The 17,019-nt window shown below is 46.1% G+C and overlaps 1 protein-coding gene across 1 annotated transcript; it reads right to left on the bottom strand.

The window, feature by feature from the left end:
- Window positions 1–283: 283 nt before the first annotated feature.
- On the bottom strand, window positions 284–16,502 carry LOC144134695 (uncharacterized). The gene is made up of 4 exons (XM_077667544.1): window positions 16,466–16,502; window positions 15,061–15,273; window positions 13,882–14,074; window positions 284–365 (listed from the first exon to the last, which is right to left on the bottom strand). Exons 2-4 carry the CDS (start codon window positions 15,113–15,115, stop codon window positions 332–334), a joined length of 282 nt encoding a protein of 93 aa, XP_077523670.1. The 5' UTR covers window positions 15,116–15,273; window positions 16,466–16,502; the 3' UTR covers window positions 284–331.
- Between the last annotated feature and the right edge of the window lie 517 nt (window positions 16,503–17,019).

Raw genomic sequence — 17,019 nt, 5'->3', positions numbered from 1 at the left:
ACCTTATAAAGTTTTTGCCAAGTAGACTCAACCCAAGTCGAGGACGGCGAGTGAGTAGGGTCGGCAGGTAAGGAAAGAGACGGGCGTTTTAAACCGCGCTAGCATTGGGTACACTGGCAAAATGCTACTTGGCCACTAAAGTTGAACTTGCATCAGAGAAACCCGTCGGAGTTTGTATCAAAGAATGTTTAATTGTTAAAAATATTTACGTTTATTACACTTTTAACCCGTAATACAATTATGTTCCCCATGATGTGGCGCATCTTGATTGTATTCTAGAGTGCATGCGAGTGTAAATTCTACAAGAATTCCTTAAAGGAAGGTTCCATCTTCACTCGGTGCTGTTCGAAATGATTGGAAATCCACTGTAAAAAATTAAGGTCTTGTTAAGCCATGGCACAGAAACAACGGGATTAAGTTCATGCACTCTGCGTAGCTATATTGACTTCTATTCTCAACATCATTTACAAGCAGTAAATGAAGACTGAGAGCCTTGCACTGATCTTATCCAGCCTATATAAGCGAGCGGCAGTTATGTATACGTATTTCAATACACGATAGGAAAATAGTAAATACACTTCTTGTTCATAGACCATCAAATAAAGAATATAAAGAAAGCATTAGACACAAAAAGGTGGTTTCCCGAGGACATGCTTTCTAAATTTTTTTGCATCAACAAAGTTCACTACATTTCAAGCAAATAAAGAAAAGGCATCTTGATAACTGTAATAGCGGAAAGTTCTTGTTTTCCGAATATTTTAACGGTCTTATTAAACTGCAGCGAAATGTCAGTTTCACGAACACAATGTAGAGGGAGTCACAGATATAGAATAATATTCTTCCAGCTAAACATAATGAAGAACGAACAAAAGGCGCACACATAAAAAGAGGCTTTCAAAATGAGAATGTGTAACGCATTTGGAGCACGCAACAGAAGCACGCAACAATGGGCGCGTGCAGAAGGCATGCGAAACGTACATTGGAAATATTGCTTTTACCGCTGCGTGAGTTGAGCCTTTTTATGTGATGGTTAGAAAATTAACCTCTGTAGGAACAACGCCGATCTCACTCATAAAGTTTATATTCTGTGTTGTCTCTTAAAATTCGGCGCATGAAAGCGCTGCTGTTGTATATGATTTGCCTTCGCCGATAACAACCGTTGGTCTAATCCCGGCCAGCACGCGCCCCACTAATGTGGAGGGTCGTCCACTCGCAAGGCGAACACGGGAGTGCTGGGCCGTGCGCTTCGGAGCGCCAGTACGTTCAACACGTTCTCGCCGCATGCAAAAAAAGTTATACTGGCTAAGAGGGATCCGGAAATGGTGCTTTGCGTCGTCTGGGTTTTAACTTGGATACACGGCTGCGAAGGACACACTGGGGCTCCTAAGAGCAGGGCGAACCACTCGCGTGTTCACGTTATGAGTGGACGACCTTGTACACAGTCGCCCACTCTTAGGGTGAACACGCGAGCGCGTGGTGCGCTAGTGGGAGCGCTAGTGCACCCGACACGGCCGCACATCCAAGAAAAGTGGCTCAGGGTAATAAAGAGCCAGCTCCAAGGGCCCTTCCTGTGCGTACGCGCTCAGCGTCTCGGCTCTTGGCGCACGCCGGGACGGGCGTCGGAAAAGGGCATGCATCTTCATGTTCCTGGTGCTGGCTTGCTTCTCCTGTCAAGTCGACGGAAAGAATCTCAAGCCGTGAAGAGAAGGGGTTGGGGAGCGCTGAAAGGACAACTTAAACTTTGAAGAGAAGGGTCACCCAGAGCCCCGCGAGCCTCCGATCGTTGTAAACCAGACCCCCCATTCCGACGCGTACACGAGCGCGCGTGCGCTGGCGCCGACACCTAGCACGCAAAGATATCGGCGCCTCGCCGAGGTTCGCCGGCGTTTCCTGCAGTGCGCCTGCGCAGACTGATACGCCCAGAAAGCGCCTTTGGAGATGGCACTTAAAGTGCTTCGCGTCGTCTGCCACTTTGCCTCGATGCGCAGCAATGACGGTCTCACTGGCGCTCGAAGAGAGTGTCACGCGGCCGTGCGTTCCCCCTAAGAGTGGACGACACTGTATATACACGAGGGCCTCCGTTGGCGCGGACAAATCGACGATCGCCATGTTCTCGATGGTGTGGTGGAGGAAGCGAACAATATTATTCCCATGCGTATAATCCCAAATTAAGTGTCCGTTCTGCGCACAATGATTTTTTTGTGGGTGGTATTATGAATGGCAGGCATCCTCAAGTTTACTAATGCGAGTAGAAGTGGACGTTCCAGGATAATTCGCCTAAAATGGGCAGCAGTATTTCAGTGCCGAGTCCGTTTAAGTGTTGTATTCATAATATTTGACAGTTTTCCACTGGGGCAGAGGCAGTAACTATCACGCTCAATAAACGCACTTGTCATTGTTCAGTCCGGTTGTCTCCAAGGAATGCGTGGATTCATTTGCAGCTGTGCCGGCCAGAGTATCAAAAGGCATCGTATATCTATATTTCCGGGCTCGAGATGTCTCTACCTCTACCATACGCCTTAATGTCTATAGGCTCTGAACAAAATAAAAATCGTTCTCCATATGACGAAAGCGAGTGCAAAGCGCGAGCGCTGTCAGATGCCATATGAAGCGCTATCATAGTGCTAACAGAAGACTAAAGAAACCATATCTTCCTTCCACTACATTTCAGGGAAAATAAAAACATTACTGCTAACAGGTGCCACTCCCAAGCGGCCAATTCGTGCACATTTATTCAGTGGGCGCGTGTGTACAGACGGATCCGCAACATCAGCCGGATATACCGCGGCTTATATTTTACCCGCCTAGCAGACTTACTCTAGCTTATCGACAGCATCATCTCTTCCACATGGAAAGTCCACACAAGAAATAGATTCCTCGCTGCTAAGGCACGAAAGCGACACTTTATCAACGCCTTCAACGGAAAGTCCTCTGTTTATGCTGTGGTTCGAAACTAACGCTGCAGGTTTGGGAAACTTTTTAGACAAACTCCCTACGAATGTTTCCATCTAGATGTGGCTAAATTGCACTCATATGCACAAGTATAAGTACTCAATATCCTATTCCTGTGCACTCAGGAGCATTGTAGTCGCATGAAAAATAACGTCGTGATTCGTGCATTGTTGATCCACCGAAATTTCTTGATGTTTTGATAGCGGCTGATAATAGTTGGTTTTCGGGGAAAGGAAATAGCACAGTATCGGTCTCATATATTGGCGGACACCTGAACCGCGCCGTAAGGGAAGGGATAAACGAGGGAGTGAAAGGAGAAAGGTAGAAAGAGGTGCCGTAGTGGAGGGCTCCGGAATAATTTCGACCACTTGGGGATCTTTAACGTGCACTGACATCGCACAGCACACGGGCGCCTTAGCGTTTCGTCTCCATAAAAACGCAGCCGTCGCGGTCTGGTTCGAACCCGGGAACTCCGGGTAAGTAGTCGAGCGCCCTAACCACTGAGCCACCGTAGCGGGTGATAGCGGCTGCCCCTGCCGGATTTTCGGCCTTATCTGTAGTGCAAAAGGTGGTGTCTTCTTAGGAGATTCTCGATACGGCACTCATCTAAGTCGTTTTCGAAAAGACCAAATTTCCCAGCGCACTGACCCAAACAGCACCAGCTGTTGCTATAAGCTGTTGAGGGGCTTGTCATTCACGCAGCGGCACCTCCATCTTCATCTTTTATTTTCATTTTTTTTTCATAAAGCGCCTGTCAGCGCATTACAAAAAGGGTGGTGGGTGTACTAAAATATGTAAAAGTGGGCGAAAAATAACCGAGTACAATGAATAATGTTTCCGGAAAATATTAACAGGTAGTAAAAGATATGACAATGAACATATAAATCAGTGCACGAAATTCGTGTAAGCAAAACAAACACACAGAAGAAAAAATTTAAAGTATTAAGGGATCATAATCTTATTTCTCGAAAATATATGAAAACAATAAGTAAAATTTAACGAAAACGTAACAATTATTTTTAACAAAAACATTGCCAAACGGTCAGATAAATTAGCTGTAACACTATCAAGTGTTTTACAATACAGATTACGATGTTTACAATTGTCACCTTAGCGCACTTTAGCGTGCACTCCCAGACACCCTTAGAGTGTGTGGGGTAGCGGTCTAGGTCTCAGAAGAGATGCCCTCGACTCAGAGTGGCAACTCAGCTAGACTGTCTACCAAGTGACAAGGGGGTTGGTCGTTTGGTACCCAGTTTTCGCCGGTCGCAAGCAACGTAATGGGTAGAGACCATAGGCTCACAAAACAAAACAAACTGTATGCAGCAAGGACACGGCACAGAAAAATTTCCAATCACTCGTACGAGCCTATAGAAAGTGATTTCCGATACAATGAAGCTCGTGCAAATAACACTCCGGAGAGAAAATAGAAATATTGCAGCTAAAGTGCACTAATACAAGCGACAGAGAGGTAAACAAACAAAACACATTTTGTTCACCAGGCGCTGCGATAGTCCGACGGGGTCTTCCCGAAGATCGGCGCACGCTGCCTCTCAAGTCCTTGGCTGGGAGAGTGGTGTTGACCCGGAAGTCGTGCGGGCGCGCTTCTCCAAAGCTAAAATGGTGGCACGGGCTGACAGATCTCAACGTACTTCACGTATAGGCGTGCGCCACGTCTCTTCGCTTTTGGTGCGACGGCAGGTGCGCACATGTTCATTTCATTAACTGTACAATTTCTTTCTCAGCCTCACACTAGATGCGCGTCATTGGTAAGAAAAATTAAGAAAAATCGAGTTCGCCCTACCCAGCGCCACCGGGGCGCGAGCGAAAAAGAGTGGACATCACTGAGCGCGCTCAAGGCTACATTCTCTCAATAGGCAAAGCCGAAAGATGGGCGAGTTTGATAACGTTCATGATGAAAAAATAGCGCAAAAGGAACACGAGGGATGGAAAGGAAACGATGCTGACAAGCGCTAACTCTAACTCGCAACTGCGGTTTATAGCCAAAACACGCAATTTATACGAGTAACTTTGAAAGAAAAACAAAAAATAAACAGACCCTTGGAAGCCCAGTCCACAAGGAAAAAGGAATCGTAAGCAGCATATGGGTCACTTATCGCCAAGGAAGAATCAATTCAGCGAAAAGCCCCGTTATCGAAAAGGACATCAGTGAAATGCGGAGACTTAAAAAATAAATTTCACAGTGGGCCCGCTGACACACAGATCATGACATTTCCTTATAAAGTATGCCTCCATAACCTGACGTACGAGCTGATCGCGATGTCTGAAAAGCACGGTGGTTCTACAAAAAACCGGTGCACAGTTTTTCTTCTTGTGCTCCTCTTCTTCGCTGCATTCGCGGCAATGCTCAGGAAGATTCCGTTAATGATCTTTTTGGGGAATTACGATGTTCACCTAGGCTAATGTTGAGGCATCGCCCCACGTTAGGCGCTTGTCTGTCGGCGTCGTTCCCTTTCCGTCCCTCGCGTTTCTTTTACGCTATTTTTTTCATCATGTACAACCTCTCCGTCGGCAATTAGTAGCATTTACTTGAGACTTCTCGACTGTTCGACGGCAAGCCCGGATATGTTTTCTTTCGCGAGGCGCCAGTGAGCAAAATGGAGAGGGCAGCAGCTCACACGAGGTTCTTTTATCTACTATGCGCATTAGTGGGGGATCGCTTCCGGGGTGCGCCGATCTTCTGTGACAACAAGGAATTTTTTCTAGGGCATTAATAAATCTGGCGTGGTCAGTATTATTTGCGATAGGTCCGGGGAGTTGATACTATTCATAAATAGCCACGGAAAGAAAGAAAAAAACGCATGAAATCGGTACATGCAAAAGGAGGATCAACTTTATGGTCATTATCGATTCGTGGAAATGTGAGCATGGAAGGCTTAATATATTTTTCTGCGTATATAGTAGGACTACGATATTGTTAAGACTAGGGGTTTACTCAGACCAGGACGGGCGACTGAAATTAGCTGGGTCCGCTTGCCGAGCATGAGACGAGACGCATCCATCTCGTTCTCCTCATCTGCGTAGTCAACGATGCCGACCGCGCAGAACAGGTATCGCCTCTTTCCCCTACGAAGCCGAAGCCCGCCGGGCGAGTTGAGAAGCACCGCGCGAAAGGTAGGGCTTCAGCCGGGTAACATGAGTCACTTCAGTTCGTGCAGAACAACGGCCGCTTGACGTAAGACGCGCTATGCGGTAATTGAACTGGCTAATTTGCTCAATAATAACATCGGGTCTATTGTAGTGGGACAGCAGCTTCTGCGACAATCCCTGCGTCCGGAAAGGCCGCCACAACAATGCCAAATCACCAGGGCTCTGAGTGACGTGGGGCCGGTGGGCATCGTAGAGCACTTTGGACCAATCTTGGGAGGCGAGAATACGAAGGCGGTCAAGGCGCTGGGCCTCTTCGGCGAGACAGTGCCTCGGTGATGGAAGGATCTTCATGAGGCTCGGAAGAAAATGGTAGTATGGACTTGAAAGGTACATTTGATAGTGTTTGCCACCCTTCGGTTTTAAATTTGTTAAGGCAACATCGTTGTCCAGGAAATTTATATTCCCTCTTGGCTTCTTTCCTACATAACCGAAATTTGACCCATCGGACTGCTTCTTGTACTCTTTCTGTGCCTTCTTTTGTCGAAAGTCCGCAAGGTTCACGTCTTTCACCTTTACTTTGGAACCTTTTAATTTATCACCTCTAAAATCTTCCTGTCCCCTCACCTATCCACATTCATTCATATGCTGGTGGCACCATTATCCTTGTCCCTGGAAAGACTAGCCGCGAGTTGTCAACATTGCGTTCAAATGTTTTAACATTAATCCAAAACTGGCGTGCCAACTATTATGCTCACTTATACTCCCAAAAGTGTTATGTTTTATTTTTTAATCTTGTCCCGGCGTTGCGCAAACGTGAGCCAACTATACGCCTAGACAATTAGTCTCAAGTGTCAACCCAATATTAATTAGGAGTTGTTTTTGACTCCCATCTAATCTTTATTCCTCATGTTAATCATTTGCAAGAGAAATTTATTACATATACGACCAAACTCCTTAAATGGTTTATTCCCATTTTCGTGTTTCTCCTTCGCATTTGCGCCTAATTTTTTATAAAGTTATTCTTCCCCCATTACCTACGCCGCCCGAGCTTCGTGGTATTATTGCCCCATTTTCTGGCAAGCCGATTGGGTCTTATCGCTTCAACGAATTCCACTTGCTCCTAATGGTGCCTGCAATTGTATGCGAACCGCTGCTCTTCATGTTTTTGCAGACTTTCTACCATTGCCTATTAATCTAGGCCAGTTATGTGCAGCGTTCATGCTTTTCACATTACGGCAACCCGTTGTATACAGTAAGACATTTTATAACCCGTCTGAAATTTAGCCTGTAGTTAATATCTGGTCTGACCATCCGTCATTGAAATTTAAATTTTCTTTTGCTCAACTTAGTTATCAGGAAGCCTTGACCTTTTCTTGTCAACGTGCAGTGCATATTTACACTGACGAGTGATTCACTTATCACTGTGCTGGTGCTGCTTTTGTTGTTCTTAGCTCCATACAAAATATTTTATACGTTCATCGCATATCCTTAGAACCACCCCTAGTGCCTATGCCGCGGAGCTTGTAGCCTTCTATTCTGCTGTTGCGTTTGCTATTAATAACCCTCCTTCTGTGCCCGTTCATTTTTACGCTGATTCCCTGTCCCTGCTTTCTGCCCTGTCTTCAATTACTTCATTTAACCCGCCAATTATTTCCATTTAGAAACCTTTCTATCGTTTGTCTTCTCTTGCCCCATTTCTTTTATTTCATATCCGGCAATATGGCCATTGACACACTTCTACCCTTTCACGCCGTTGCGTGCTTTCCCGCTTACACCATTTCTCACTTCTTTTATGGAAAACTTATTAGCAAGAGAATAATGGCGGCCCAAAATTAATTAACTGGATCACTGATACGCTAAATATTCTTTCTATCCGACTACCAAGGAGTCCTCTTGTTACTTTACTCACTGGGCATGGCAGATTCCCTTTCTGCTTTAAAAAAAAATTGGTCTATCTCCATCTTTAACTTGTTCATGTGGCATGTTGTGCGAAGTTGTCAGTCATTATTTCCGGAATTGTTCCCTTACTTCTGCTTTCGTTTCCCGTTTAAAATCTTTCTGCTTGTCTGTCACATGTGAGAGGAAGTTTGAAATTGAAGCATAAACTAAAGAAGTTTTTAGAATACGACGAGGATGACAATAAGCATGGCATGCATTAACCCCAGAATAAAGGAGATGAAGAAGAAGTATTCGGTGAAGTGGGAAGAGATGATTGGTGGAGAAAAGCAGACAAAGACGACGACGACAACGCTTCCGGCCGGTCAGGGCTTGTTTTGATAGGCTAACAACAACAACACCTCGGGTGGATGAGAGCAACGCCGGCTACTGCTCCGGTGATCTTGAGTTTCGGCGTCGCGCCGTGGACTTTCTGCCGTTCCTGAGCCCGTTCCGGGCAGCCTACGGCTCACGCAACCACCTGCTACGGACAGGGGTGTCTCCAGCGCTGTTGCCAGCCACCCGCGCGGTGCCCCCAACGCCAACAACACCGGCAACACCTCCGCGGGCACTTGGACCGGGAGCTCGTACGACACCGCCAACGACGCCGCCAGCGACTCCAGCCTGAGCACTTCGAACTCCACCTCGGCGCCGGCTACTTGGATGCTACTGACTGGACCCATGCAACGCTTCATCAGCACCAAACCTTGAGCATAACCGCCGAATGCTAGTAGACTGGGTGTTCCCGGGTAGTGTGTATTGGTAAACTTTGTGTTTTGTTTTAGGTTTGTTAGTTTTGTGTGCTAGTGTTTGTGTTACATAGGGTGTATTAAATGTGCGTCTGTGTGGGTACACCTGTCGCCTAGTCCATTCTCTCGGCCCGAGTGTCTTCCGGAGATCCGTGACATCATCTGACATTACACCGTCTACTTACCCCTCTTTTCTGAATAACCCTGCTGCTTGTGCTGTTCTGATTCAAATGGTTCATCTCATCAGCAGCACAATTCCTACACATTCCCGATGAGTTCCTTCGTCCCTCATTTATCCTGCACAAGCTCTGCACAAAGAAGCCGTCTGTGTTCCTTTGCTGGGCATGGATGCCTCTCACTGTGGCCTGACACTCTGTTCGTACCATCTGTGCATGTGACACTATCTGTGCTGACATTATTTGTGACATTATCTGTATCTCTGACTGGTCTGTTACTTTGGGTTTTAACTTTTTTGTTTGTTTGTTGTCTTTATTTCCCTGCTTTTCTTTTTAAACTAAGTTTTTTTAGCGTTTAGCTCCTTTTCTTTGCATTGGGTTTATGCCAGGTAATGCATTGCTGATCCAGGCTCCCTCTCTCTTTCATCTATGTTTTTGCGTATTTTTTTTCTGTGCGGACCAATAAAAGGGTAAAAGGATGTCCAGGGTGTAGTGTGGGGGGCGAGCGTATTATAAAAAGGAGCTGAAGCCAGTAGTCTCATGGCGCGCGGTATTGAACGCGTAGGTGATGAATGGCAGGACGCTGTCCTAGTTTTTGCGCTTTGAATAACGTAAATTGACAGCATGTTAGTGATCGTTGGTTTTGTGAGCTCATTTATGCCATTCGTCTGGGGATGGCAAGGCGAAGAATGACGAAAAATGTAATGAACAGGAAAGGAGAAGCTACTCCACGACGTCAGCGGTGAACTGCCTACCACGACCACTGATGATAACTTTTGGAGGTCTATGGCAGAGGACGATGGATCGCAGCACAAAAGAGGACACAACATGCGCGGTAGTCGAGGGCAGGACTGCCGTTTCGCAAAATCGAGAGAGGTAATCAACGCAAACTGCTATCCAGCGGTTCCCATGACAGGAGTTTTGGAATAGGCCCAGGATATCTATGCACACTTGCTCGAGCGCTGCTGCAGGGGGTGTCACAGGGTGAAGCTGAGAAGATGCAATGCTAGTAGGTCACTGAGTAGAGCTGGCCACGTGCCACTCAGTAGTGGCCTGCATTTTCGGCCTGTAGAAGCGTGCTTGGGTACGGCGAAGCATTCGTGCCGACCCAAGAAGTCCAGATGTAGGGTAATCGTGCATGGTATGCAAGGCGGAGGTGTACAGGTTCTTCGCAACTACCAGGAGAAGGCCGCGACCTGTAGAAGAATAGTTTTTCTTTCACAGGAGACCATCTCGTACATGAAACTGGTTTGCACCAGAGGGGTCTTCAGCCTCCGCAAGGAGAGACCATAGGGTTGAATCCTTCTACTGTTCCGCTTTTAATGTGCGGCATTTAAGTGCCTCCTTGGACGTAATGTTTTGTTTCGGTGGGACAAAAATGTCCAGCTTTGTGGTGTGAGTGGCGAACCATTGCCTGCAATTGGAATGTGTAGTGGTAAGGTTTCCTTGCGTTCACCGCTCAAGGAAACCTTAACACTACACACTCCAATTGCAGGCAAGAGTTCGCCACTCACACCACAAAGCTGGACATTTTTGTCCCATCGAAAAAAAACGTTACACCCAAGGAGACACTTAAATGCAGCACTCATAATGGAAACAGTAGCACCAGAATCCACTAAAGCCATCGCAGTTGCACCATCCACTAGCACATCCACTTAGTTGCGTTACATAACTACAGGCAGGGACACCTCTTCCGGCGGCATACTTCCAGCTACCTCACCTCCATCGGTGCGCCGACTAATTTTCGGGCGAAAGCGAGGAGGAATGGCGTCGGGGTGATGAAGATTGACGAGTGCAGAAAGCTGGAGGCGGTGTCACACTTCTATCCAATGCCGGCGAATGGTTCCGCATTTGTACAGGCCATCGGTTGCCGGAATCAGTCGGGTAGGATCGGCACCGAGAAGGAACAGGTTGGTAATGGGACTGCGGAGGATAGGTTGAGGAGCCGTAACGGGGCGGCTGACGGCGGAAACCAAATCGCGAGATGTGACCGGGCTCACCGCAGCGGTAACACGCAAGAGAGGGTCCAAGAGCAGGCTTCGCCGCCAAGTAATCATCATAGGAAGTATTGGGCCGAAAGTTCTAGTCGTATGTGGCTGGCGTATGCTGGTAAAAGCGGGGCCGGTGCTTCGGGGGCGATCGCGGTTTTTTGCTGGGCCGCAGCCCTCGGGGTACCCGGTGCTCCTGCAAGTCCTCTGCGTTAGCGGCGGCTGGCGAAGCAGGGCGCGTGGGATACAAAGAAGAAAGAGCTGAGGAATTCCGTGTGAGTTCCAGCGACCTTGACAACTCTTCGCAAACAATCTGGCGGATCGTAGAAGCTAGATGACATGACGATGCTGTGTCTACAGCTGGCACCGTCGTCACTGCGGACAAGCAGTCAAATTTAGATGACCTGCAACGCATTTTCAATGTTTCAAACGTGCGGCAGTGCTGGATGACGCCACACACGGACTCGTGACTTGCTTTGCCGGTAAAAAAAGTGTAGATGTCTTCGGCTAATCCTTTAAGTAAGTGGCCAACTTTGTCTTCTTCTGTCATGCGAGGAGAGACGACTTTGCATAACTTTGTGTTTCATCACTGTACTTGGTACATGTATCAACGGTAGGCTGAGCATTTTCGCGAGAGTTTGTTGTTCCCGCTTCTTCGCGACAGAGTCGCCGAAGCACTTCTTGAGCTCGCCTACAAAGCGGTCCTATGTCGTGAAAGAATCCTCGTGGTTGTCATATCACGTTAGGACCGTGTCGGTTAAGCAAAAGACGACGTTTACAAGCGGGGCGGTGGACTCACACTTATTGTAGCGACTCATCCGTTGGTAGTGTGAGCCATTCACCCACGTCGTCGATGGTTGAGTCCGCGAACGACCGAGGCTCCCGGCAACGCTGCCACGAACTGCTGTGCACAGACCTCGTAGCGTATCGTAGGAGCAATATCAAGCGGGCCGTTCACACTTTGGAATCTGTGCTTCTTGTCTAATCCGTAAAAGTATGGAACATCTGCCCCCACCACGCGGGCGAAAGCTTTGCGCTTGCCATTTTCGTGGCCCCTTGCTTTCGCGGGCTATTTTTGCAGGATACCTAATCGGACACTTGAATGTAGGCTTCCAAAGGGCTCCTAAGAACCGAAGCGTTCCTTCTCTATGCAAAAAGCATCAGCCTAGGCCAATAGCTGCTTTTTGTATTCTTCACTTCTTTGTCTTGTCCATAGCGTCAACCTACATCCTTTCTTCCTATCTCCCAGTGCGAAGTTTTAGAAAAGAAGAAAAACGACGCTTACCCCTCTGCTTTTCTTTGTATGTATATAACTTTCTGCTTCACGACTAAAATAGTGTAAATTAGCCTCCTCTGTTAATAGATGTGAAACAATCTAATATGACCAGCGGTTTAGGAAAAAAATAAAAATTGGTGGTGGTTTAGCACTGGTTAAACCTGGAGTGACGCGATCGCTACAGCTGGCCGAGTGGAACTTGCTCAGTTGAACTGCAAAGTCAGTCTTCAGCCGCTGCGTTTCGTTGGGCGTTCCTTCTTCATCTTCGTCCCACTTGACACGGCGCATGCGCACAGCTTTGGCAGCTCGGTTTCGCCGGCGCGCCGCGCCGCTTGCAGCAGCTGCTCCGCACCACGTGGCTGGTCACGTGACCAACCATGTGGCGAACCACGGGATCGGGCACGGCGCCGCACCGCCGGCAGCTGCTCCGCACCACGTGACCTACCACGGGACAGCGTGGCGGCGTAGCCACAGGGCCATGGCGTCGCTATGCTGAAGGCTCTAAACGCTACCGCAATGTAGCTATCGCTACAAAAACTGCGATTCTCTCATTGTCTACGGTCCGGAGCCGTCGTCAAATCTTTTCATTTTGAAAGTTAAGCGGTTTATGTAGCTGCATTCCACTCTCACCGGGACCATTCCGCAGGTTTTAACATTTATAGCATAGTGCTTATAGGCATATTCTCCAGAGACCTTGCAAGGGAAAATAGTACAGTATGTCGAACGACAACATCGCAAGTACGGCAGCCATAGAAGAAAGTTTATTGCCCTAAGATGTTCTCTCTCTTAGCTTCGTTTAAGACCTTTGCTCTTATCCTAGCGGCGGTGCTTAAAAATGGAGCTGATGAGAGCACGTTTTAAAGTGGGGGTAAAAGAACACAAGGGATTTCACGCTGCTTCCAACAGCCGTTGAAGAACGTCTAATCCCCCTATAACACTCGTAACAATGCAGACAACACATATAAGCGAATATTGGAATGAACAGGAGACTCTTGTTTTATTTTGGGCTTTGAAACTTTCGTAGTTTTTCCCAGGCAGGCAGCCAAAATTTTGAAAGCAGCCAAAATTTTGCAGTCGTATATTGTAGCCCAAGTTATCAAATCTTACGGATTTCAGGAATGTCGGAGGCAGTGCGCACTGAGGGTCTTAGGGCGGCATGACATCACCGGCTATTCGTTGTTATTGTCTACGGTCGGCATCCTGCCCTGCCCTTGAATACATTGCTACCGACTTCTACTCATTCAACCACGGTGTATGCACGTAACGCCATCTCTCAAGCAACTACATCCCGCCAGTCACCCGCGACCGGATCGCCGCCGCACAGACCTACCAGAAGTCCGTTTACGACTGCAGGAGTCGCCAAGACCATATTCACCGGGCTCACTCGTCCAAGTTTGGACCCCTTTTCGCCGTGTCGGTCTCTCTGAGAAATTTTATCAGTACAGTGGCCCTTATCGAGTGCTCCGTCAAGTGACTGGCTTGACCTATGAGATTACTACCCAAGATTCTTCGACGTCGTCAAGCCGTCCTGCGACTGACATCATTCACGCCGTTCGCTGTTCACTTTTCACTGTTCATATTCACTGTATTTGTTCGACGTCTTCACATTACATTATTAGTTTGCTTCGGGAGTTTAACATTGACGCTGTCTGACGAGAAGGAGAAATTTTGATGGTAAGAAAATCGTTCTTTACCTGCACTGCAGCAAGCACGCTGTCTTCGTGGTAAAATAATTGCTTTCTGGATTAACCGGGGGCCCACAGAATTCGAACTCGACGCACGTCCTGGAATATTTGTTGTAATAGTAGGCAAGAGCTTTGTAGTTGTACTGTTTTGTCACCTCGCAACCTGCCGGTGGTTCTTTCGTGCAAAAGCCGGCAGTTTCACCTGGTTCAGAGGAACAAATTTTGACATTGGTGAAGGCCATCAAGAACATGAACATGTGAAGATATCTGTCACTTTTTGAATAGAGTTTCTTCAATAATTGTTGTATAACTCAAGGAAGTTAGCAAGTTCATGCATTACATTACGTTAAGAGATGCTAAAGAACGCGTTCCTAGAAATACTTACTCCATATAAGAAAAATACCACGTCATGTTTGGCACTGCACACTGATCCGAGTATTGCTGTAAAACAAACCGTTGTGTCTTATGGTCGCCAGTTTCCATACAGCCAAGGAGGTAGACATCCTCACGAAGTAATCATTTGTTTGCCGTAATTCCTACCATAAAAACATGACAGACAGAAACGTGCTAGCAGCAGCATGCACAGATGTATTCTTGGACGTGATGCTCACTTTAAGAAAGTCAATGCACTTTCCGCAAAAAAAAAGGCCATAATTGAGAGCGGTCGGATTGTTTAGTTAATCAGTGCTGTTATTCCTAAAAAAAATTGTTGTTCCTTTTCAAACAATTCCAGTAGGAGAAAGATGGTTGCAATATGAAGTAAAGGCTGCGATGGGAGAAGAAAAAATATAACTGTCAAATGCACTTTTATGTTTGTCTTCTATATATCTCATGTATAAATAAGATAAATGAGCATAAGTGACGTCGTAATGTTTTGGAACAACGATGAAAAGAAAAAACGGGCCTAGCCAGAGAAAAAGAATCACATAACCGATTTAAGACAGGAATTGAAAATTCTAGGACATAAATATGAGCAGAAACGCAAGAAAACAACCTACTGGGGCAGATCAGATTTTCTTTATCTCAATATTCTATCTGTTAGGCTTCGGTTACCTCAGAACGGTGCCTCCTAACAAAAGCTTGCGAGCTCAACGGCTTGCTGTGTACTTAGGAATCTTACTATATGCATGAAACAGGAAACACAGTAGCTTCTATAAAAGCTGTAGTGCCAGGAGCTCTCGTACTTACCAGGGTTGCACACTGAAGCGCAGGCCAAACGGGTGCTATATACGCCGGCCGGCATGATGCCATTCCAATAAAACCTTTCGCACCTCTTAGTTTCAAAATTGTAGAAATATCTGGGGATCCTTACGGTAGACTCCGCCACGTATTCCCTGATCGCAGACTGACAGGTTTTTCGCTCTTTTCTTTCTCCTCTATTGTTGATTCCGCTTGGTGGTCCTATATGGAAAATGCTATAATATGAGGAGAAACATATAAATTCTGTATTTTGCTAAGTCAAGGCTCTAGCCTGTACATCTTCCGGTTTTTAATCTCGAACGTAGTTTTCGTTTTTAGGGATCGGCTGATAGAAGCACCGTAGAACTACCGGCTAAAAATTCTTCTTATTACTTTAGACTCGCTGTATCTACCTTCAATTTTTATTTTTCATCAGAGAATGTATCTACCAGTACCTCGAGAGCTTCTCCTATAACAGACTATGGTGATCAGGCAAATAAAGCCAATGGTAAAATGTTGAAAAGAAAGTTCAGAGTTATTGTGAACCGGCAGTTTTAATGAAACTTTCTTCTTACATAACGATTTTCTTGTACATTGGTCAGTGGAACAATGTCACAGAGACAAAAGCTATTTTGTTCCTTCCATAAATAATTTTCAAGAAGATTTCGTGACTACAGCTACATCAACGGGCAAGCTTGAATTTGGTACGTTAAATATATTGCACACGCGTTGAAGTAGCTGCGCGCTTTTCAGAACAATATCTCTGCCACTTTTCAAAACATTTGCAATTTCCAGACCTCCGCCCACTACCTTTCACCTTTTTATTGCATTTCATTTTTTAAATTATTTATACACGCAGCGGTATTGCTCAAGACCATAACAAGGTGGATACACGTAGAGATATGCATATGCACAAAGGCAAAACGATGTGAACAAATAATCAACCCTCATTTCGAGACGGCTATGTCTACCAAGAAGGCACTGAAAAGGTGCAAAACAAACGCTGTGTAACGAAACGTTAGCTATTTGAAGTATTTCGGCAGTATGATATTAAATTCGGTTAATTGTACTCCCAGCTCAATCACGCTGAAATGTACCTCGCGCTAGTTAACAAATGCCAAAAGCGAGAGTGTTATTTTCCAGCAAAAGAAGCCCAAATGTAGTTTGCGGGCACAGAGAGAAAACGACCTTCTGGATGCATTGCAGACTTTCATTCATTGACATTGTGCGCAGTTAAAATATTAGAGTATTCAATCACGGCGCAAACGTTCCGTCGGTGAAAACTGATGGAACTCTCGGCGACCAAATAATTCATACTGCATTTGCTTACAGTTCTAAAACTTCCAAACAATATAGGAAAAACGGGATGGTTACGCAGCTGACATAGGTAGTGTTCTATGACGCATCAACTTACTTTTGTGTGCAGATGCTATACACAGAACAAGAACAAGGCAGGTACAAACTTTCATTGCGAGAGTTTCGTTTAAGCTCTATAAACAGTACGGCTGTAAAGTTTGTTGCTTGTATAAATGATAATGGTGCGCGCTTTTATACACCTGCTTCTAGGCGTTAATCGCCCTTTTTGAGACAAGGTCAGACCTTGACCTCATAGCTGGTCTTCGGAAACTTCATTCGAGAACGTTGCTCTTCTGCTCCTTGCAAACGTTATTCTGCGAGCATATGGCATATCTCGCAGCGAGGCAACATCTAAGACTGCTCTCTGTCCAAAACATAACTTATTATCTTGTTCTGTGTGTGAATTTAGATAAAACAAAGTTCCTGTATGACGAACAAAAGTCAAGATAAGGTTAGAAACAGCAGTGTCTTAGAAGGTTAAAAAAGCAGCACCTTTTTTATTAACGAAACAATAAGCAGAATAAAGAATGGCCGCATTCGGGAATGTCTGAGCGCATGAAAAAAGAAGAGCAAAAGAACATTGTTTCGACTTTAATTGTTTTATGGAAGTTT

The sequence above is a fragment of the Amblyomma americanum genome, chromosome 5, assembly GCF_052857255.1.
Source record: "Amblyomma americanum isolate KBUSLIRL-KWMA chromosome 5, ASM5285725v1, whole genome shotgun sequence".
Taxonomy (NCBI): domain Eukaryota; kingdom Metazoa; phylum Arthropoda; class Arachnida; order Ixodida; family Ixodidae; genus Amblyomma; species Amblyomma americanum.
This window is presented reverse-complemented; position numbering and strand designations above follow the sequence as displayed.